Here is a 24,539-nt window from a genome sequence, read left to right on the forward strand (position 1 = left end):
TGGCACAGCGAGCAGAGCGCTAGCTTTGGACATCTGTGCAGAACATGCGAACGCAGGTTTGAAACCCGGCGGGGCCCAACGCTGCCTTTCAACCGTCCGAGGTCGATAAATGAGCACCGCACACTGTGGGTAAAAATTCGTAGCGCTATAAAAATGCACACTGTGCTAAGCCTGTTAGGAGGCTCTGTTGCGCAATGGATAGCGCGTTGGACTGCTAAGGATGCTGTAAAGCAATTCAAAGGTTGTGGGTTCGGGTCCCGCCAGAGTCGATGTATTTTGGAAATACTAGGGGGTTGAAACGGCTGTGTATATTTCGTATCGAGGTTTGTGCAAATTGCAGGCACAAAGAAAAAAAAAAAAAAAAAAAAAACGATGACAGGCAATAGGGGGGTGAAACTTACACATGACTAGGGCAGCAATGTCCCTCATGGCCTGGTGGCCGAGGCAACTTTTGACTGAAATGTGCACTACTGTTTGGGCCACCTGTTTACATTTCTTTCCTTCGATTTTGGCTTATCATTGGGTCACAGCAACCCCTTTGTCACTTGCAGAGCACATTACAATGTGAGCGTCATCGTGCCAATGCTCGCTTTGCGTGAAAAGCACCTCATAGTCCTGTTGTTATTCCCCTGCTTTTGTTTTCCCGTGGAGAAATGGAACAGAATCTTGCACTGGCAATACTTGAGTCGAAGCCTACTCATGCTCGGAGTAGCCATTGGCCTGTGGGCTTGGTGGCTCAGGGGTTCTGCCACAGCCTGGGCAGCTACGCTCTAGAGGTTTAGCTGCTCCATCCAGCAGTCAAAGTGCCCAGGTTCAGCACCCCTTTGCTCCTAACGCTATTTTTAGTTACCTCTCCACAGGCAGCTTGGGACACCTTGTTCACTCTCTTTCCTTTCAATTATGGGTTTTTGCCACCTTTTAATTCCTCTTGTTAGTTTCTCAGTTGGGTTGTTGTGGGGTGAGGGTGTTCGACTTGCCCTCGTTCAAGTAGTACTGTGTAATCCACCATCGTGGGACACGGGGGCAGGGGGAAAGTATTGGAAAATGTACATGATAGAGTAGTGGTAAGTGCGAACAGTATTTTGTACACGGTTTAAAGTATATGGCATGTGTGCATCACCAATATAAGGAAAGGTGCATGTAAAGTAGTGGTAAATGCGAGCAGTTTTGCAGAGGGGATATGAAGGATGGCTGCCTATTATAGTGTTAGTTGTATGACCGCACACCAAACGAGAGGCCTTTTAAGGGAATCGGGACAGGAGAGATCAATGCGAGCAAACAGGTATCGGGCCTTGCATATCGTTCCCACAGGATGGGGTGACTCCAGGGAGAAGCAGCATGAGGTGGAAGGTTTGGTTAATGGGTTCACACAAGTAGAGTCTGTTTTTATAGGAGTATGCTGTGCAGGTCAGAGCGAGGATCAGGGTTTGTTACAGTGGCCGGAAAGCGCGCAAGATTCAGGATGAACCAATAATGTTGTAAACGCGAGCAGGACGCACCGCCTTCCGCCCTTAGCCAAAATTGTCCCTGGGGGCACTGGGGAGATAGAGGTCTCCCTTTTTGTGGGCTATGTCACTAATAAGGGGTTAGTTGGCACATGGGGCATTACCGATTTGTGTTTGAGGGAGTGAACTCAAGGGGCGAAACCGGTAAATGTGCAGTTGTAACAAGATGTATCTGCAGGATAGTAGGCTGGTAATTTATGTTTGCTTGGTCCCATTGCTCGACTATGGCATTTTCTCTGGTTGGCCCAGCGTTTGGTTTTCTACTGCTAAGGGGTGAAAAAAAAAAAAAAAAAAAAAAATTGGTGGATTTATTCAGTGGCGAAGAACGAGGGGACGGAACGTGTAATTGAGTCTTGGTTATAGTCAGCAGGGCATGGGCTGCCAGGAATTAATAGTCGCCCTTGGGAAGCAGTTAGCAGGCTTTGGTAAACGAAGGGGGTAAGCCATGTTGATTTCTATGGTTTATTACTCCATTGTTTGCAGCGGGGGCATAAGAAATGTATTGGTAAAGAAGGGCAAGAGGTGGTAGTTGGGTTGCAAAGTTGGAGCAGCCGGGATGGGGTTTAGCTTGTACAGCGGCGCGCAACTCCAACCATAAGAGGCCATGGGGAAGGATGGGTAGCGAAAGCCTTGCGCGCGTGGGTATTAATATCACCCATCTGCCGGAAGGGTAGCTGCAGTCTTACCGCTTGTTATGATGGTGTGGAACATTTGGGGCTCCTCTCTTTGTACTGTTGGGCTACGGCTTATTTAGAGTTTTTTGAGGGCTTACACATCGTCCCATCTGGGTGGGTTAGGCCCAGGACAGGTGGACTTAACAGGCATGTTTGTCGCAGAGGTACACGTTGTACCTGCGGGGACTGCAAAGTATTCATTGCCGCGGGCCGATGGTGCAGCTTCCGTCGTTAGCCATAGTTTGTTAACTGAGGAGGGGTGAAGAGCAGAGTTCAGGTTGGACCCGCAGCGGGCCTAAGGCAAGCAGGCTTGGGGATGGTCTGCGGGTGGGGAATACAGCTTTGTAGCTCAAGTCTAATTGGACAAACTGTGCCCCATACACCTCACTCGGGGGTGGAGTGGGAAGGGACCGATACTCAGAATCTCTCTACACCTGGAAGGAGGGTAGATCTCCACATTGCTTTGCGGGCCGGTGCCCTCCAGTGGTGGCATTCTAGAATCAGTGGCGCTAGGGAGCCACTCGGCTGCCTTTAAGGGGGCAGGACAGGATAGCCGGACACAGGCTAGTTATCAGGGTTCCAAAGGTTTAGGAACGCACGTCACAATTGATGGGGGCACATTGTAGCAGTAAGGGGGTCGGGGCTTGGCAGCATGATCACCCTTTGAGCAAGAGGATAGGGAACAGCACATGTGCAGACACCGAATAAGCTTGGTGAAACTTCTGGGTATTAAGCATGTTAACAATAACGCAGCATAGCATATACCGAGGAAGTTCAGTTAAGTTGCGGTTAGTGCTTTTGCTTTCTGGGCCCTTCCTTCGCTCCACCCGCGCCCGGGGAGGTGATAAGGGCACGGAGGTAGATGGATACCTTTGTAGGCGGTCATACTTGAGCAGAATCTGGTGTTCTCGGTATAGGGTATATTTTAGTTGACCAGGTGGTAAAGGCTGCTGGGGCGCTCAGGTCAGTTGCGGGGCCAACGAGGTGGATGCACAAGAGGGCATACCCTACAAGGCAGGTTGTCCAGGTTGGGGGCATGGTGGGGTACCTTATCACGGCATGACCTATGACCTAGTAGTTGCAAGGGCATCAAAACGTGGGAGATGGCTCAGGCTATCCATTGGGCTGCTGAGGTGGCCACGAAGGAGACACATAACGCAATTTATTGGGGATTGTGTGCACGGGTCAGTTAGGTTGGAACAAGATAACACCAGTATGAATTGGCCAGGGGGTGAAGGTTGCTGGGGCACGCAGGTCAGTGGCTGATGCACAGGAGGGCATACCCTACAAAACAGGTTGTCCAGGTGGGGTCATGGTGGGGTACCTTATCACGGCAGGGCCTGGTAGTTGCAAGGGCATTGATGCGGGGGAGAGGGCTCAGGCTATCCATTGGGCTGCAGAAAGTGGCCACGAAAGTTACTAATACACAACGCAATTTATTGGGCTGGCGCACATGGGTCAGTTCGGTGGAATCAATATAACATCAGTAGTATGGAGCAAAAGGGGGATAAGTTTTGAGCCAAAAGACAAGTCAGTATGTACAGGAGCTTCGTGTATAGACTCCACTACTCGGGAGTTGGACCAGCGCCTCTTGGGAGCCTAACACGGCAGGGGCGTCTGGTGGTGGCAACGAGGGCTCCGCTTCCTCGAACAAATGGCTTTCTCTCAGCCCGAAAACACCTGTAAGGGCAGGGAGGTATCAGGCACGGAGGGTTGAGAGAGTTGTGTCCACGAAGGAGATGGTTGGATAATGCAAGGAACGGAATCGGACCAGCGCCTCTTGGGAGCCTAAAAACGGCAGGGGCGTCTGGTGTTGGCAACGAGGGCTCAGCCTCCTCGAACAAATGGCGCTCTCACACCCTTAAAACACCTGCAGGGGCAGGGTGTTACCAGGCACGGAGTGTTGGGAGAGTTGTGCCTAGTAAAGAGAAGGTTGGAAGAGAAGGAGGCAGTTGGCTTCAAAGCAGTGGTAGAACCAGGAGCCGGTGGAGCGAGAGCTGGTCAAGGAGGATGGAAATGTGGGGTGGGACTGAGGTACCGCAGGATCAGGCACAACTGGCAAAGGTGACATCCCTGGTCAAAGAAGGATAGAAGGACTGGCACCGGGCAGCAAGGTGTACACAAAACTTCTAGAGCTACAAACTAGGAAAAGGGGAGCCACGGTGGGCGGTAACCCACCTTTGGCGTGGCGGGTTGTGGCAACCTATGATAAGACAAAGACTCCGAATGAGCCATTGCTAAACCGGAAGGGGCTTCGCCCATTCTAGCCAGCGCCTCCTGGGAGCCTAAACGGCGGGGTGTCTGGCGGTAGCAATTGGGGCTCAACTTCCCCCCCAACAAACGGCGCTCCCCCAGTCCGCAAAGACCTGCAGGGGCAGGCGGTTTCTCAGACTCGAAGGCCTTGGGGGAGTTGTGCCTGCAATCAATATGGAGGTAAAGGGGGAAGCAGGACGAGGAGCAGTCGCCACACCTTTTGGAACTAATTTTTAATACCTGTTTGCAGTGGTTATGTATATGTAAAAATAAATCTGCGGCCTTGTTATGCCAAACCAAAGGAAATGTCTCATGCAGCACCTTACTGGAGGGGAAACGAAAGGGGCTGACAAAATGAGTAATGTTGGATACAAACGGCTGAGCTAATGGACAAATGCCCAGGTTATGCTAAAGAGATTGGTTACAATGTAAAGGCTCGTAAGCCTTTAAATTTGTATAGCGAGCCATGTCCTGCAGTAGACTTCTAAGTGCTTTAGGTAGGCACAATTGTTATTACCCAATGAAATTGCTACTCATTTTATCCACCTCGAAGGGCTGAGTTGACCCGGGGTGGGAATTGAACTCTGTGCTAGGTAAACGAGCTAGATAAATAGGTGCTCTCACAACGAATCTATCCGCCCGCCCCTCTACTATCATGTTAATGTAAACCACTATTTTATTAAAGAGCGTCTTCATGAGGAGATACGTTGGGGGCCGGGGAGCCAGACACTGGTGGGTGCAACAAGCACGTTTTAGTAAAAAACAATCCCTTCACTCTGGTTTTCCCACTAAGTTTTCAAACAGGAAAAAAAACTGGTAAAATGATGCTTGAAGCCCACTGCATGATAATGCCCTGTCCCCACTCGTGTTCTAATGAAGGTAAACACCAGTTAGCCAGACTTGTCCATAGAAGCACATTTAGCAGGCAAGCGGTTCGAATGCTGTTAAATAGGTTTTTTCAACCATATACATACATTTCTATTAGATGTGTATGTACTTGGAGAACAAGGAGTCCATTTCGATGAAAAACGACTTACAATTACACATGAACAGATGACAGAGGCTTTCCACGGAAGTGTGCCTGGACAAGAGGAGAACCAGTGATGAGCCAGTTCATGATGAGGATATGAACAAAGGAGAACATCGGCCAAGCACACACGATAAATAACAGACGACTTGCAGAGGTATGCAACCTGGGGGCGAGGAGGCAAGTGCTGCAAACTATTGAGTAGTACTGTACAAATGAACAACGGGATATTATTACCTGGAGGGAATGGTGAGGCTAGGTAAGGATCGGGGGGGGGGGGGGGGGGGTAGGAGCAGTGGGAGTTGCCTCTTTGGCACTGTGCGCAGTCTAAACTGATCTGTGAAGAGAACCACTCTCGGGCTAGCTTTCATTGCTATGGACCGCAGCTTCCCATGCAACTGGGCGGGTGGGGAACGAGAGGAGTCACAGGGGATTCATGGGGTGCAGAAGAGGGGAGGAGGACAGACCGACACGGCGAGTAGACGGATACAGCCACCAGGTGCTAAGGAGCAAGGCCATTGAGACCAAGAGTCCAGGTTGCTGAGCTAATGATTTGAAACGCACGATTTATAAACTGGACCGTGAATCCCAATCGCAGCCCGTTTACAGCTGCGCGAAGAGACATGCTGCAGCGGGACTGGCTCCTTGGATTACATCATGAAATGGGAAGGGAGGGAATAGCAGCCGTTTGCAAGATTCGGGCTCTGCTTTCAGCAGGAATATTTCTGGTTGAAAACAACCAGAAAACTGGGTTAGACAGCTTTATTATAAAGGGCACTTGCAAACCGGGCACCTCCCTCAATGGCCAAAAATGACAAAAAGTAGTAAATATGGCGTTTTAGTGTCATCTCCACACATACAATTCTTTCACTGAAAATCAAGCCTTACCTTTATTACTACTTCGGGAGGCATCTTAGATTTACGCACCTGGGTTGATCTCTCTGTATGTGCCGATACCATAGGCGTCCACCAGACTCTGAAAGCCAGATGTGAATTTGTTGGTTTTGTTGTACGTGGGTGGCGTCTGGTTGGTTTGCATCCTATTTAGAATGGATGGTACCGTGGAACCACTATGGTCCTTGTTGGAGAAAAAAAAAAAAAAAAATAAAAACAGGTTTCAAATCAAAGAGTCCATGTTCAAGGCCGAGGCCATGTTTGCTCTAGAGCACACGTCTTTCACCAGGTGACCAAAACTACAAGACTTCCAGTGCATTAATGGTGAGCCTAAAATACTAACAAGTCCTTGATAAGTACCATAGATTCAGTCACATGAAAGAAAATACTGCATACCCATTTTGGTGTCTGCAACTATTTCAAGGTTTCCATAAATGGCAATGGGCCGATGGCAGGAGGGCTGCCTTCAGGCATTCCTGATTTTAAAGCAAATGGCACTCTGCATGCTAGAACATTTAGACCCATCTTTGCAGGGGAAAAAAACTACAAAACCCAGATTGCGAAGCGCAGTTGGAAGAGAATGCAAGGACTTGATGAAGATGATCCTTAGGTCCAAAGTAGGTTGAATGATAAAAAAGGACTACAACTAAATATATTGACAGGAGGACATACAATAAGCGGGTAGTAAACAGGAAAAACAGTCCAATGTCGAACTGACCGACTATTTCTACGACTGCTCGAGTTCCAGAATGGGAAGAAAGTTGCTTGCAAAAATATACAGCTTTCAGAGACTTTTTTAAACACAAAGTAGAACGTAAAAATGAAAATCCACACGACAGTTAATTTGCTGCTGCATCTGGAGAATTTATTCCAGAAACGTGTCATGAGCAAATTCAAATAAAACCATTCGCTTTTAACTGTGCCTCCTTCCTGCATTGTAAACGGCCTGTGTGAAAATCGTTTTAGCTGTGCCTCCTCCCTGCACGGAAACTGCCCGTTTGTGTGAAATTCACTTTTAACTGTGCTCCCATCCTACTTTTTTGATCTTACATCTAATACCCATTCGGCCTACGGTGCCAAGTGGATCAGGTTCAGAACTGTGCTTTGCATCATACTCACCCCCAGCTCACCCCTCACTTTCTCTCTGCCTCTCTAGTCCTCCCTTGCTCAGAGATGGCACTCTCCATCTCCCCAATCTTCTCCAACTGCTATACCATCACCTCTCCTCCCTCCCTCCCTCCCTCCCTCCCTCCCTCCCTCCCTCTCAGTCACTCAATCTGGACAGAAAAAGCATTAAAAAAAATAAAGTAAAGGACATCCGTGCTGCTAACCCAGGCCTCCCAGTTGCAGACGCCTATGTCAGTGCTCATCTCACTGCCACTCTCCCACCTTATTCTTCAACTTCCATTAATGGCAGCACCAAGTGGGAAGTCCTCCCTGCGGGCTTCTTCTCTTCTTGCTGCTGTATCAATGTTTACATCACAGGCACAGTCCTGGTGCAAGGCCCTCAGGCCAACCTGCTACTATTTAACAAGTTCCTGCCTTCTCGCACCAACTTCCTTCCTTTCCCTGTCCCTGTCCCTGTCCCTGCCTCTTCTACCGCTGTACTCCACCTCTCCAGATGGATTCCCCACGTCACGACACTACGCCTCAAAAAACCTTCAAACGGCAGTGATCGTCATCTGGCAACCTTCAACTCACGCTCAGCCATGAAACAATCTGCGAACATCTGCCTTCTTCTTTAAAACACTGACCAGGACATATGTGCACTCACAGAAACCTAGTTCAACGCCAGCTCAGTTACTTCCTTTGACTCACTCCTCCCGGACGGCTATAGGATCACCTCTAAACCTCGAGCCCACCGTGCTGGCGGCAGAGTTGCCTTAATTTTCCCTGAGTGGATTCCTTCTACCATCCTTCCCACTCAGCACTATTCGTCCTTTGAGAGTCTCGTGTGCAAATTGGTTGTCTCTCCTTCCTCCACCTTGACCCTTGCTACCATCTATCCGGCCCCTAGCAATTCTTCTCTGTTCCTATCTGAGTGGGTGGACTTCTGTTCCTCCCTACTCTCTACCACCTCCAACCTGCTACTATTCTGTGACTTCAACATCCACCTAGACTCACCTTGCACAGCAACCACCCTCTTCACTGACCCCTCTGCTCCTCCCTACCCCTCTCCATTCTTCCCTCTGGCCCAACCCATTCTGCTGGACACCCGGTAGATGCCATAATCCACTACAACCTCACTCTCTCTTCTCCCCTGGTCACCCCTCTTTCCTGGTCTGACCACTCTCTCCTGACCTCCCATTTGGGTCCCTATGGCACTGTGACAACCCCTCAAAGATCTGCCAACCTCGTTCACAAACATCTGATGAAACAAGTGCCAGATGCCGCCATCTCTTCCACCTTCATTCCCCCTTGCCCACCCAACAGACGTTTCCACTGATTCTGCCCTCAGCAACCTCTAGCTGTCCATCACCAACATCCTTGCCCCAGTCATGAGGATCCGCCTGAAACCTGCCTCCAAATGTAACACCTGGTATGACTCTGATCCTGCAGACCAGAAGCGTAATTGCTGGGCTGCTGAACGGAAGTGGCACACTTCAGGCTCACCCTTTGAGAAACTGGCCTGCCGCCTGATCCAGAGACACTACAAACTCTCCAGCCATGCCAAAAAAAGAGCCCACATTCAGGCACGAGTGTCCAATGCATCCAGCAACATTGATGAACTGTTCAAAATCTGCAGGGAACTTGACAACCCGTCCCTAGCATCTTCTGCCCCAACTCCTTCCCAGGCTCTCTGCAATTCACTCACCCTTCACTTCCAAAACACAGGACATACTGAACAGCCTTGTCACACACTTTCCGAATCCAACCAGCCGCCTTTGCCCCCCCTACCATTCACCCTCCTCCATCCTCCTTCCGCTCCTTCACCAGTCTTCCCTGAAGAAGTCACCATGAAGGTCTCGTCCAAACAGGTTGATCATTGTTCCCCCCAGAACCATCAAGGAAAATATTGCCTCTCTCGCCCCTGCTCTGGCTGTTCTCTGGAACCACTCTTTTGCCACTTGTTCTTTTCCATCTTCCCGCAAGCACTCCTTTGTGCACCCTCTCCTTAAAGAACCCTCTGCAGATCCTTCCTGCCCAGCCAACTACAGCCCCATTTCCATCACCCCCTTCCTGGGAAAACTGCTTGAGAAGCTGACCCTCCCCCCAACTCTCATACCAAACTTGTTGGCGGTCTATATGACCACAAGTCTGGGTTCCCAGCATCCAGAGGCACAGAAACTGCTCTTCTGAACACCCGTGAACTATTCGCATCTCTTGACTGCAACTCCCCTGCTGTCCTTATCCTCCTTCATCTCTCTTCTGCATTTGACACAGTGAATCATTCCATCCTCATAAAAAGGCTCCATGACACCCATGGCATCTTGTAGTGGGCATGGGACTGGCTTACTTCCTTCCTAAATGACTGTTCTTCCAAACCATTCTTGCCCCTTCTCCCCATCCTCCACCACTACCCGTGGCGTCCCCCAGGACTCCATTCTTTCACCCAAGCTCTTTAACATATACCTTTCTCTGCAGTCACGACTCATTTCAGCCTTCTCCTCCAACTTCCAGTGCTACGCTGACGATACCCCTCTGCCATCCAGGCCTGGTGCACTGCCATTGACCTCTGTCTCAATGCCAGCACAACAGAGATTCTCCCTATTCGGTACCCTGCACCAAACCTCTTCCCTGCACTCTTGCCTTCCTCCATAGATTACCTTGTCCCGTCCATAGACCTCCTTGCCCCGTCCATAGACCTCGTTGCCCCCTCCACTGTAGCTAGCCATCTCAGAGTCATCATCGACTCCTCCCTTTTTTTTCATCCCTCATATACATTTGTCAAGAAGTCCCACTTTTAGCTCTTCCTTCTCAAAAGGACTCTGCCCTTCATCACCTTCCACTGGAGACTCAATGTTACCCGTGCTCTGGTTCTCTCCAGGCTAGACTATTGCAATAGCCTCCTCCTTAATCTTCCTTCCTCCACCCTGCGACCGCTCCAGCTAACCCAGAATAGGACAGCCGGACATTTCCTTGGCATCAAGCCCAGGGACCGCATCTCACCTGACCTACAAAGCCTTCACTGGCTCCCGGTGTCAGTACAAATTTAGTTCAAATCCCTCTGTATCATACACAAGGCTATCTGGGGCCGGGGACCACTTCATCTTCAACGCTTCCTGACCAAATACTCTCCTTCTAGACTCCTCTGTTACTCTGGCACCAACTCCCTGCATGTTAAGCACTTTCCTGAACAGAGTGGCCGATCACTTTCCTCAGCTGGCTCCATCCTGTGGAACAGCCTCCTTCTCCCTCTGCATCATGAGCAAGACATCCTTAAGTTCTGAAAAAGCCTGAAGACCTTTCTCTTTACCTCTTCCTTCTCCTCCTCTCTTCCCTGCTAATCTTATAGCAGTGTGACTGATGTACAGGGCCCTTATGTGTCCTCAGGGCCTTGACCCCCCCCCCACATCTCTCATCCCAGCCGCTGTCTTTCTTCTGCACTTAATTGGGCTCACCCTACCCATGGGTGGTTGCACTTACTTTCTTCTCCTCTTAGCACTTCTCCATGAGCATCATAGAACACTAATCGAAGCCCCCCCCCATGCACTTGCACATTCTGAACACTCAAAAGGCATAGGAGGTTTGTCTCCCCTTCCCTTTATTCTCATTATTTGTTGTACTATTAATGCAATTATTTATCCTTGACATTATTACTATTTATAATTCGTCTACCTTCACCTGTCCCTACCCTGTTTGCCCTGTGGGTGATTTGAAACAGTTTTTTGCTAACTGTACAAATGCCTAATAAGTGACCAATAAATAAAATAAATGTAGGTTCATGATATTGTGCTTAATTCAGACAAGTGACATACAGGACACTAATCAGCATCCATCTGGGTGCTATGTTTAAGATTCTTGAGAATCTTTGAAAGAAGGTTGCTTTTTCTGATGGAGCCTCATTTAAAATCAATATGACCATTCGATTATGCCAATCTATCCTTTGGTATTGTCACAGAGGTGGTAAGGATTAATCAGTAGTCCAAGAAAGAAATGCATGGAAACTTAGTTTCTTGTATTTTGGGACTACAGTACATGGTGAACCAAACAGCAAATGGGGACTGTATTTGTTAAGGAAATTAAAATGAATGGTCTTCTAGTGTCCTGTGATCCCTCAGTCAATCCGCTTGCCAGCACAAGTTCAGGCTTAAAGAGCTTCTCACACTCTTTTCTCTGTTTGTCAGACCCATCTCGTGCCTTCATTCCCAATCTCAGGTTTTAAGGGTTTAGCTTTGCACACCCTTCATCCCATCAGTCTTAGCACGCAAGCTTCAGTTTAAAGTGTTTTTCCCTCGACCATCTCTGTGCTCTTTTGGATTAATCACCTTCCTGAATTTTCAGTCTCAGGTTTAAGGGGTTCCTGCAAACTTCTTGGAGCCCCTGCTTGTTGATCCTTCACCTTCAGTACAGAGACAAAAGGGTTGGCTCCCTTTGGGACTTCAAGAGGGCCTTGGTCACCTCCCTGCCTTTGGAACCCGACTCCTAACCCTCTTCACCACCTCGCTATTCCTACTCTGGTCCTTCTCCTTGCCGAGATAACACATGCCCGTTCATCCTCCTACCATGGGCATGGCCCAAGCATGTACTCTCATACCTTCCTTATTTTGCTGCCATCTAGCTTGCCACTTCTATCAACAAACATCCTCCAGATCTCTAACCTCCTCCTGACTCAATCAAATCTCCCCAAGTTCAAGTCAAACAACCTCTTTCTGATGACTTTCTCCCCATCTTGTCTACATCCTCTCCCAAACCTCTTCCTCACTTTCCAAACTCTCACCAAAAGCTCTTACCGCAAACACCCACTCTGCCCGACAGACCCTGGCTTAAATTGCCATGTGAACCGTCCCCTTGGGTTGGGCATCCTGATAGGGTCTACACCAGTGGATGGGAATGAGTGTTGTGCACATATTGGCTGTACTTAATTGGTCCACCTGCACGTGCTTTGGGACTTTGGTGTTTGGCAAAGCCTTTGAAAAAAGTAGTTATTTTGGATTTTTCTATTCTCTGCTGGACTGCCTGAGCCGCTCAGGACATCGCCCGAGTGCAGAAATATTAGGGAGCCTGTGGCAGAGCTCCACCATGGTTTTACTCAAAGGTAAACCAAGTGAAAGCATGTTTTAACTGAGCTGTCGTTAACCTGCAGGAGCTCTCAGTGCTCGATTTACAGATAACGAACATGGAGTCAGTGTCTGTAATGGACACACTTTGAGAATATTAAAAGGAGGACACAGTGTGCCCCTATTGTCTGCATGTCCGTGCTAAGCAAGTGCTGCCGAAAAACGAATGCGTCTCAGATGTCTTTGTGCATGTTTGTTACCCACGCTGAGATTCATTTCCTTTGCCACGTGCTCCCAGTGTTCTATTCTCTTAAAAGGGCAGGATTTATTAACTCCCCTACTGCTGGAATATATTGTGTGTTCGTTCCTTTGTGGGCATGAGGAGAGTCTTATTTTAGGAGTTCCATATGGTTTCAGATCCTCAGATTTAGGAAAGGTCATCCTTAAGAGGACAGTCTCCTTAACTGGCCTCATGTAACACTCCTTTGCAGTATGGCGGGACAAAGTATTGGTAACCAGTGGATCCTACCCACAACACCCCAGGGCCCATCATCCACTACCTTGGGGAGGCACAGGCCCATTTTGGTCATCCCACTAAATGTCTTCAGTGTTAGGCACCAGTTTTAGTCACAGAATTTAAATTAGGAAGCTATAAAAAGACAGTTTTCTGAAGAAACATTGCATACTCACGTCTTTAACCTCCATCTTGGCTCTAGGATGAAAACCTGTGTAAACGGCTGTAATAGGCTGTATAAATTTTCATGGTTAGTGTAGTGCTCCTACTGCAGGTTGTAGTGTCAGGGTGTCTCCCTCTTTAACACATCAATTAAGGGCCTGATTAATTAAATATTTTCTTATGGGATTGCGCCATTATAAAACACTTCCATGAATCGGGCCCTAAATCATCATAATGTGTTTTTACATAGCACTTCATACCAGATTCCTCTCAATTCTAAGTGCTGCAAGACTGTAAGAATATGTATTATTATCCTATTTAACTGTGCTCAATTTGTTAATCTTAGAAGGATGAAGGGCTGAGCTGGAGAAGTACAGGCTGGCCACATTTGTGAGTGGAGGACTACATTCATGAGACATCCACCCAGATGACTGTAGAGACTGAACCTGTGCAATTCCAAGTTCTGATACTTGGTTTACAATTTATATAGGGGCTCATTTTTGAGTGCAAAAAAAGGTGTAAAGAAATGTCTGCCGTCTCATTTGACTTCTCATTTCCACTGTGGAGTGCAAATGATGAAAATTTGCCGCAGGGGACCGGTTTGCCTCAAGTGCAAACGTAAGCAGTCCCCTCCAGTCAATTAACGTTACGCAGCAAAATGAGTACAATAAAATCTAATATTCAAAAAGCGATAATATTAGTATATTTGTTTGCCGTAGAGATTGGTAATGAAAGCTGTACCACTTCTGACAAGGTCAGTAATCTGACCTTCTCAAAGGGATGGGAACCCCTCGCGACCTGGTGTGGAATGCCTGCCAGGGTGGAAGACAGAGCCAGTCCTACCCCAGAGATGGATAGTGACAGTTGAGCAGGCTCCAATTGCTGCCCCTTCCCCAAGTGTCTGCTTATATATATTTTCAGTACTAACAAGCATCACCCCATATCTCGAAGAAAATTCTGGACAAGTTTTCCCTTTCTTTCCTAGAACCAGCAGTGAAATTGCAGCAGTATCGAGAGACCACCCAAAAGACTGCAACCCATAAGCACCCTACCTGTCTACAGTCATCTGAGAAGCAGAGCCTGCAGAGAGGGAGAGAGCCAGCGAATGAGAACCCTGAGGCGGCTGCCGTGCACAGTGCACTGCTACCTAGAGCTGGCACATACAGCAACCAAACTGCTGCATCAAACTTACTTCAGCAAGGATTTGTCACAGAGCGATGGTTAATTACCAAAGCTTGACTTACCTTGGGGGTGACCGCACTGAGGATCTGTAAAGCAAACTTGGACACATTGATATGTTGCGATAGGTTATTTATAACGTGCTTAATACCCAGAGGTTTCTAAGCACGAACCCGGGATCTAATCTGTGTTGCTCCTTGCCTTCTTGCTTCCAAGGCGAGCAGGTTGCCCCTGAGCTATCCTCCCGAGACAACACGATCCACCATTGTTGCAGCACGGCGGCACGGACAGAGAAAAGGCCAGGAGTAAACCTGTGTTTTAACAACTACCTGATACAGAGCAAGGGCCAGATTGGTCAAGGCCAGTAATCAATGGGAGAAGGATGGGGAAGATAAGAGGGACAACAGGAAACAGGAAGGGTTGTTCGGGTGAGATCTGAATAGGAGGATGTTGACCAGCAGGACGAAGGATGGTAGATTTAAGTGTGGAGGCGAATTGGAAAAAAGGGAAGGGATTTGTTGATGAGAGCAACTTGTACTGTGTGGGGAGTGTCTGTGCAAGCTGAGTAATGGCTGGAGTGTAGCGGGTCAGTGGAAAGTGTTTAAGATAATGCAAGAAGGGTGACTATGAAAAAGGTGGGGTGGAGAGGTAGTAGCAGTGTGAAGTGGAAGACGGATGAGGAGACAGTAGTAGTAGGGCAGAGGGAGCACCAGTATGGCGGATGCGCGTCAGGTCTGCACACTGCTAGACCTGCTGTGAGGTGAAATGTACGAGTCTGAGAAGTGTTCTAGGGACTTTCCGTGACTAAATTACTCCAGGACACTAGGATATCCCAATTGAAGACAGTACGTTTTAAACTGCCTTTCATTTTAGATAACTTTGGAAATGGTCATGTTTAAGAAAGCTCTCTTGAAATAATTAGTTGCTTTGAAGAAAATACTAGAAACCAGTATACATCTTGTGAGCAGGGCTTCATGGGACAAGGTCCAGAATCTGTGGTGGGGCGCGGCGTTACTAACAGTTGTACAGGAATAGTGAAAATACAATTGGAGTAATTTCAATGCAATGACTAGAAATATAAATGTTGCGATTATATTTTAGGACTTTGTCACGCATCAAAATATAAGCTCTGGGGTTACCGTTTTCACGTGAGCTCTAAAACGGGCTTTGTGACTTTATATTCAAAAGAGGCCATACTTCTGGGCATTCGTTACGTTAAATAGCATGTTCAGGACATTTCATCTGGTGCTCCTGAATCTCATCAAAGTTAAGCAGCCGTTACCAAGATGCTGCGGTGCGAGGATTGCGAATCGCGTCCTAGATCCTCTGGACGTATTAAGGGACACAATTGTTCTGCGCCTGGCAAATGGAACCTTCGGCTTAAAACTACCATATTAAGCAAGAAAAAGAGGACCATTTAAACTTTATTTTTTATTGAGCGGCTAACCTTCAATGGAATATTGAGTCTGACAGCAAGAAGACAAATGTGGATGAAACCGACTAATGTGAGACTATTCGTGGCTTGAACGCTTGATAAGATGAGCAACTAACATTTTAAGATATGTGCTGTTTAAAGAAGATACATTTAGTTTAATAGTTAATAATTAAGATCTTTTAGCAAACAGTAAATTGCTCATCTGCATAAAAGTTAAATAGAATGCAGATTAGAAGAAGGAAAACCTTTAAGTCTCTCTTGGGAGGTCGGCTTTTCACATTTCCCAAGGGATAACAAAATATTCCAAGAAGGCTAAGGTCTCCAGATATAGGAGAGAATACCAATTAGATTGATGTTGTTTGTTTTCTTTTGCAGATAGCAGGGAGGGGAGTGTCTGATTTGTTATTTTGTCCCAATTCCCCTTGACCCAGTGGTGTTCTGAGTGATATAGAGTAATATATAAGCTGCAGAAAACTAGAGACCATTTTCTGACAATGTATAGTAGTGTGGAGAAGGGAGAGTAGTGGTAGTGTGGAAAGGGGAGAGTAGTGGTAGTGGGGAGTGTAGGAGAAAGAGTAATAACATCAGAAAGTAGAGGGAGGTAGTAGAAGGAGACGGAGGGATAGGAGGCGGCAGAAGGAATAGGGAGGCAAGGGACATGGAGAGGAACTGCAATGCTTGACACGAAGGAGGCCGAATCATGTTCGAGTGTCTGAAAAGCACAACTGTAAACCCCTTTTATAATGAATCTCAATGACAGTATAGGGCCAACCTAACGTGCCAGAGGGAATTTAGATATATTGTCATTAGACATCATCGCCAGCCAGCGAGACTAACTTGGGGAGTTGGGACACCTGGGTTAGGAAGGGTTTGGTGCATTTGAGACAAGAGCGGGAGGCCCCAACAGCCCTGCTAAAACTCTTGAACCATATTTTGGGAGTTGGTGTGATTTGTGGCCATCTCTGACACACTGTCATTGCTGGTAGTGTTCTTTGGGATTACTGGATTTTTGTTTTCTACTCTTCCTATAGACTTTGGTGCCAAGGACCCATTGATCATGGTGAAGAGTACCCACATTGGGGATTTAAGCCCCACAATCCCGGACCAGGATCTTGGAGGAATGACGACTAGTACAAATGCTGTACTCACTGTGCCTCTACGGAGAGCAAACTGTATGGAGTCGAGGTCCGTAACGGGGCACCAGACCTCTGCAATCAAACACTTTTGCGTGACGTCGATGTTGCACAGGTTCAGGGTATGGTATATGGCCTTCATCTTCCTCACTTTGATGAACCAGACACGGATGTTTTTGGCTGCAGCCTGAAGCACCCGCTGCCGATGGTCCTCGGTTTGATTGAGCACCTAAAGAGTGTGGAAAAAAAGATAAACAAACCAGTATAACCGATAACACTCCAAAAGAACCAACATGAACTGCCTTTAGCCAAAAGAGCAACAGTACTAGAGTAGTAGTGGCTACACAATATAGCTACTACTGTACCACTAGTTATGGTCACCTTTTACTCCATACTGCTGTTAGGGCGTCTCCTTTCCCCAGGATCATATTCCAATGTTATGAAGAAAAGGGGTGGGACATAGGAATTGTAAGATTTTATAAAAGAGTGGATCGTGAAAATGGCTACATGTCAATACTCACGCATCAATCCTTTCAACACTAAAAAAAACAATAAGTCTCCAACTTGTTTGGGCCTCTTGGGGTTCCCCTTCCCCAGGCTCAAAACACTTCCAGCTTTCAAACACAAAGTCAGTTTTATCAGGCTGCGCTTTGATTTCTTTGGTAGGCCTATCAGGGTTCCCTTTAAAAGCTCAGGCCCCTTCCAGCTTTCAACAAAACAAAATGTATGACAATTGCTTTTAGGCTTCTCAGGGTGCCCTTTCCCAAGCTTAGGCCCCTCTAGTTTCAAACACAAGTTCAGCTGGTCAGAATGTACCTTTTCCCTACATGCAGTTTCTCCCACATACAATCCTTTCATAGTATAGAATCAGAGGCTTTCGAAAACGCCAGGCTCTTAGCTTTTTGTAAGGGCAACCACTCTGATCCTTTGCCCCTCTTTATTTCTTACACTTGCTTTCCTTTATACTTTTTGTTGTTAAAACCTTTATTCGGCATAAGCTGTTTCGGTAAAAAGAAAATTACATCAATAGATAAAACCACAATACAGGAGGTTATACATGAACATTTTTATACTTTTTATCTTCAGGTGCTTCCTGCACCACTTTCATCTGTTTGTATTCCTTTCACTTTGCCGTGCACACTTGCACTGGTCTTTCCCTTTCTCTCGGTTGTGCCTCTTGCACGATCCCCTTGCACCTGTCCTTTCCCCATTGTGCCTCTTGCACCCTTCTTTCACTCTTCCGTGTACACCTGCACTTGTTTCCTTCTTTCCAAGTTGCTCGCACCCTTTTCTTTTACTCTAGACTTCACATTTACTTATGCGCTGCTAATGTGCCTTTTTCTCCCTTCTTCCTTCTGTGCACCTAGCACGCTTCCTCCTTCTTTCCTCTTTCCTTCTTCCTTACTGTTTCTTTAAACTGGCTTTCTAGCTTTCCACTCAATGCCTCTTTACAAATCTTGATTTTCTCCCTTTCCCGCTCCAGCCAGCTGCTCCCGCGTTTCTCTCCATCTCACGCGAAACTCGCATGTAGTGTAGCGCTGGTGAGTGGTCTCTGCTCAATGCTTTGGGCCGAGGTCAGGATCTCACCACCTGCCCCTCAGACACCTCTGGGCCCGGCACATGGCCAAAGGGAACAAGCAATTGCACAGACACTGGCAGCAGGGTACCAGCTGCCTCGCTCAAGCTCTTAGGAGACACAGCTCTCTAGCCACGCTGCAGCCCTCTCAAACACTGGGGCAGCGTCACGGCACACTGCTTTCCTCAGAATCCTTCTTTCTGAAGCTCCCAGCTTCTTGGCTTCTCTGGTCCCCTCCCCAGCTCACTCATTCATCTGTGCAAGACCACACCTTTTATAGTCACAAAACCAGTCAATTGGAGTCAGGTGTGAGCGGACATTATTAAATGCCCGACCCTGCCAGATTATTAGTGGGACAACTTGAGTTCTTTCTATGGTAGGGTTCCCTTCTCTTCCCCATGTTATTCCTGTGGGTAATCTTTACTGATCTTAGTTGCCTCCTCCTCGTCTCAGTATTTGCTGGAAATAGGCAGGGGGAAATGGGGTGAGATTGAAGATACCCCATAAAAGCTGAGGGAGAGTTGGTTGGGTTATTTGTGGGACTGGGGGAATACTGTGTCTTGCCCTTGGGTATCCTACTCCCAATCCCTCATGACTCTCCACTCAGGCGATCCTCCCTCGCTTGTCCACTCCCAGGGTCGGGATCGAAAAGCAATTGCCCTTCCCAGGCCACCTAAATGAAAGATCCAGAGGGAGAAGGTGGGAGAATATTGCCGGGTTTCTCAAAAGGATGCATTCTAAACCAGCTCTTTAAGATCAGATTTCTTTAATTTTCCAAACCCCAAAAAACACACCTATTGCATCAAAAAGGTCACAACTTATACCTGGCCTTCTGAATAAAGTCATTGTGGAGAACAGCCTTTGGTGCAATAGGACAAGTAAGCGGTCCAGAGGGTGACGGTATGCTATGACAGATCACGTCTGAACAGGGCTTGGTGTTTCGTTATGCTCAATGCACTTCTATTATCTAAGCGTAAGGTCCCTCAAGTCAAAGGATGGAATATCTACAAAGTCTCCTGAAATACTCCAAATATTTATTTTGAGTTCCGATTAGGTTTCTCCAAGAAACAGGCGCACTGTAGCAACTATGTCAAACCTAGGATTTCAGCTGAGGGTCGAACCTTGCAGTAAATTATATCATACAAAGTCAGAGTTGAGCAATCCATACCATCTGAAGGTCCTCAATACGAATGTTAACTCCGGCAGCCATCTCCTTCCGTTCTTGTGGCGTCTCAGGGCAGGGGTAGAGAGAGGCACGGAATCTGCAATGGATAATCAAACTCGTTACAATTGCACACATGAAAGAGCTGTACAGCAGAGCTGGAAATTGTTTGTTGGATCTTAAAAATAATATTTACACCCAGGTAAACATAAAACAATAGTAGCAGGGTTACTTGCTGTATTATTAGCATTATTAACATGAAAAGCATCAATGGCCGGGGCACTAGTATGTAAATAGTAGCAGTAGTAACATTAATATGATCATTAGTATTACTGGAAGCAGCAGAATTGACGCAATGTTTTTATGATTAGTTATATCGATAGTTTATTTGCTAGAATAGAAATATCAATAAAAAAATAGCAGTAGCCATTATATTATCGGTATTATCGTGATCTACTGCTTAAATTGCAAGGATAAAAGTAAAATTGGTATAGTTAGCAGTAATACTAGCTATAGTTCTCATTATGGTACATGTATTAGTATTCAGCATTATCAATATTAGAAGTGACATGGAATACTACTCAAACTATTCTGTTATTTGAACTAGGAGTTACAGCATTAGTGACATTACTATTGCCATTTCTCATACTAGGATATGGTTTATTACAAATATTATTCTTAGTAGGATGGTCATTACTAGTACAATTTTTACTTGTAGTAGATCATTGCTATCCATTACTGCCATATTTATCAACATGCAGAGCAAGTGAGTAGCAGAGAATCTTGACTGAACAGGCTGGAGGCTTTGAACCAGACTTTGGACTTGCAACAGATAGTTTGTCGTCGTCCCAGATGCTCAGCACCCACAAGGTAAAAAAGAGGTTCACCTTCTTATTCAAAACTTTCACTATCAACATTAGAAAACCAAAAGGCACTGCTTTCATGACTACTTGGTTTATCTTTTACATTGCCAAATTGTCCAAAATCATTGACGTAAAGCAGTTTTTAAGGGTCATTAAAAATTCACAGTGCCTGTCCCATATTTGATCTGCAAGCAGAGGAGCTGGCTTTACTAAACGCACTGAAAACGGAGACACATTTGGTGGAATATGTTAAGATGGATTTCGAAATGCAAACCTGGTGGGCAGAAGTTTAGGAGGCCACCCTAATTTAGTGGGGGGGAACCGTCTGGACAAACCAGATCAATCTACGGTAGCTTGGCAGGCGGTCAAGACTAAGTCTCAGGATGGGTGCGAGTGATCAGAACCCCACAATGAGCACACACAGTAATACGCCACAGATTACTCTTAGACAGATATACATCAAAAGGGAATAGTTTCTTACCTGTAACTCCATTTCTCCAGCATTGGTATCTTTCATGGATTCACATGCTTAGAATATTCCCCGTCGTCAGGCTGGGAATCCCCGGTACATTATATAGACCCTTTCCCGTAGGAAAACTTTTTCGACGCTTATGCGTCCTATCCACCTCGTTTTGTATCATGCGTGCCTGCGGCGTCAGGGCGTCATGATATAAATACAGGCCCCGCCCCCGCGCTCCCTCAGATTTCAACCGTCTTTCAAAGTAGTGGGATCCTCGTGTTTTACTACTAGTGAAAACTAGGTTGTTTTTGTCTGTTTCGCTTCGGCGAAGTTCAAATTCTGGAGAATTATGTCTGGAAAAGTGTTATTTCGCCCGTGTGCAACCTGTGGCCTCAAAAAGGTTTATGAAGGTGATGGCCACATGGACTGTATCTACTGTCTCCACCCGCACCACTCGGCGGATACATGTGCAATTTGTCAGGGTTTCTCCCAAAAAACCCTTAAGGACCGAAAAAGAAGGCTGGTCGACTGGCTTAATGACGGAGCAGGAGCCTACCTGGCTTCGGAAGTTGGCTCCACGGCCTCCAGGAGTAAGTCGGAACCTCCATCGAAGAAGGTGCGGCCAGCTGAAATGCGCTCTGAGGACAAGCATAAGAGGAAACAGGATGGATCCTCCTCATCACATAAAAAGTCCTCCTCCTCCTCATCATCTAAGACGGAGAGGCTAGCGCTGTCGGTTTCCCCATAACACATGAGCGAAAGCCCAGGAGGAGTGCAGCTGAAGGTTGTGCTCCACTGGAAAAAGTCAGGTTTGGTAAGCCAAACAAAAGCAAAATGTTTGGGGGGGGTCCATAAACGGAGCGAAAACTGCACCTAATGGAAAATCTTTCCTAACAGAACCTGCAAGGTTTCATCTGGATCTTTCGATTAACCAATTTAACATTCTCCCATACATCAGACAGGGGAAGCAACCTCTATATAAACTCTGGGGTGAGGTGGAGCCACCTGATAAACAATGGGTACCTAGAGGTGGTACAATGAGCTTCCTCCAGAGTGGCTCCCATTTCCCCATCCTTCTCAGTAAAGTCACCCCACTAACCCTGTGACCCTTTCAGCAAGAGTCAAATTATGAGGCGGAATGGTGGTACAAGAACTAGTACACAAGCTGCAGACAGACTATGTTGGCTTACAGGTTTAAAGGAAGCATTTTGCTAGTGAATCGCAGGACCGCTCCCTTAAGTACCCACAAAGCCCCTGTTCATGAGCCATGAAAAGCGGAGGAGGCTTGCAAGGAGACTGAAGCTGACCCCAAAGAGCATTCTGCAGCCATGCAGGGTCAAACGGCTGCTGCGACAGTGATGAATGATTTCAATATGGAGGCGGGGCCCTTTATGCTCTCAGCCGGCTGTGCCACAGGAGGAGCAGGCATACTGAATATAGCCTATCGTAAACCCAAGTTAACCAGGGAACAGGCACACCATCACCAAAGACTTAGAAGGAATAAGGGTTAGCATCCCGCTATAAAAGAGGGCAGCGGCAACACAGCATTGAGGGAGTTACAACAGGGTTCCATGATCGTGAATTGTGCAAAGAGAGGAGGCAGCAACTGGAGAGGGGGAAGCAGAGAAAGGAGAGGGAGGCATAAGGGACGGGTTGGAGAAGAGAGGAGCAAGGCAAAACTTGGAGAAGGAAAAGGAACAGGACAAGGAGAGACAGATTAAGAGGAGGTTTGAGGATAAGAGTGTAAGGGAGATTGAGAGACAGAAAGAGCAGGAGAGTGAAAGATAGGCAGAGAAAGAGAGAGAGAGAGAAAGAGAAAGAGAGAAAGAGAGATTATGCCTTTAAAATACACATTATGCGTTTAAAAGCGTGTTTCAGCTATCTACCTGATTTTTGAATTTAGGTGAACCTCTGCCCCACTTAGCCAATGCAATTTAGCGTGTTTCAGCTATCTACCTGAATTTTTTCTCACCTCCCTCCACCAAAATGTGCCTATCGGGTATATACACAGTACTGCTGAGAGTCATCCTCCACCTTATCCACGCATCTAGCCATCTCAGCCGCCCCCCGGGCCATACGAGCATGGTTACCACCTCACCCCTCACCATGTACCCCTCTACACCATGCAACCTCTCTGCTAGAAACTCCAAACCACGCGCCATACTCCCTAAAATATATGAGGCCAGAGCTAGGGAGATTACCCATACCAATCGATCTAATTGGCCCCAGCCTTACATCATGGCTACCCCCTCCAACAACGGCACAGACCTATCTAAGCCCACCCAAACTAACAATATGAACAAATCCAAGTCTCAATCATCAACCTCCACACCTACTACTAGCAAACCTGCCACAACACCTATAAGAGGTGCCATAATCAATGCAAGATCTGTAGTAGCCCACGCGACACATATAGCAGACCTCATCCTAACGGAAGAACTAGACTTCTTAGCCATCTCTGAGACCTGGCTCCATGCAGCAGCTGGCCCATCCCTTGCGCTAGCCATCCCTGAGAATTTCTCTATCCTCCGAGCAGACAGAACAGATTCCAGAGGCAGTGGCCTTGCCATAATCGCCAAAACCCACCTTAATCTTAAACCCAACACCACTGATCACTACTCATCATGTGAACTTCTCACAGCCAAACTCCCCACCACTAACTTCCAAACCATCACCATCTACCTACTACACAGACCTCTGGGACCCCTAGGCTCCTTCGAAGAAGACCTCAACTCCATCCTCTCTAACAACCTAAAAAACACCTCCCAATGCCTTCTCTTAGGAGACTTTAATCTTGGCTATAATGACTCTAAAGACACCCAAGCATCCGCCATTAACAACTCACTGTCAGAACTAGGTTTCACCCAAAGAGTGTCTACCCCCACTCATAACAAAGGGAGAACCCTTGGCTGGATAGCAGACCACAATTGCGTGATTTCCATCACTGCCATCACCCCGCAACCTTGGTCAGACCACCACCTTCTCTCCTTCACACTTGAAGCATCCAGCCCAATCGCTAACAACCCCCTAGCCACAGCCATCCCGACTAGAAGCAAGAAAAATATAACTGCTGAAAAACTCATCCCTCTCATTCTACCTACATTGAACTAACTCCCAGCCAACTCTAACCCCCACCACCTTGTTGAAAGCTACAACAGCATGCGCCTAGCCTTACATGCCATCGCACCACTAAAGCTGAGAAAACCCAAGCCAATAAAACGTTTGAATACCTGGTTCACGGCCCACCTAAAAGCCCTTAGATTAGAGAAACGCAAAAAGGAACAAATTTGGAGATAAACTCCAACAGACAGCAACAAGTTGATCCTCAACAAAATAGTTTCCACATACAAAAAAGAAATCCTTCTAGCCAAACAAGATCTTACAACCTGAGAATACTGCAGGCCAAATCCAGCACTAAAGAATTGTTCACCATATTAAAAGAGCTAGAGACACCCATCCCGGCCCCAGACACCTGTAAGAAAGACAAACAATGGTGCACCAGCATCCAAAATACCCTATCCAACAAAGTTGCAGGCCTCCA

The 24,539-nt window shown here is 47.0% G+C and overlaps 1 protein-coding gene across 8 annotated transcripts in view; it reads right to left on the reverse strand.

The window, feature by feature from the left end:
* ATP6V0A1 (ATPase H+ transporting V0 subunit a1) overlaps positions 1-24,539 on the reverse strand; it is a 359,698-nt gene that overhangs the window by 178,769 nt on the left and 156,390 nt on the right. For all 8 annotated transcript variants that reach the window (XM_069634445.1, XM_069634444.1, XM_069634440.1 and 5 more), the window contains exons 9-11: positions 19,682-19,775; positions 16,954-17,166; positions 6,387-6,537 (exon numbers count right to left, since the gene is read on the reverse strand). In XM_069634445.1, coding sequence (XP_069490546.1) covers positions 6,387-6,537; positions 16,954-17,166; positions 19,682-19,775 — 458 coding nt within the window. The remainder of the gene's footprint in view (positions 1-6,386; positions 6,538-16,953; positions 17,167-19,681; positions 19,776-24,539) is intronic.

The sequence above is a fragment of the Ambystoma mexicanum genome, chromosome 13, assembly GCF_040938575.1.
Source record: "Ambystoma mexicanum isolate Mex_15411 chromosome 13, UKY_AmexF1_1, whole genome shotgun sequence".
NCBI lineage: Eukaryota > Metazoa > Chordata > Amphibia > Caudata > Ambystomatidae > Ambystoma > Ambystoma mexicanum.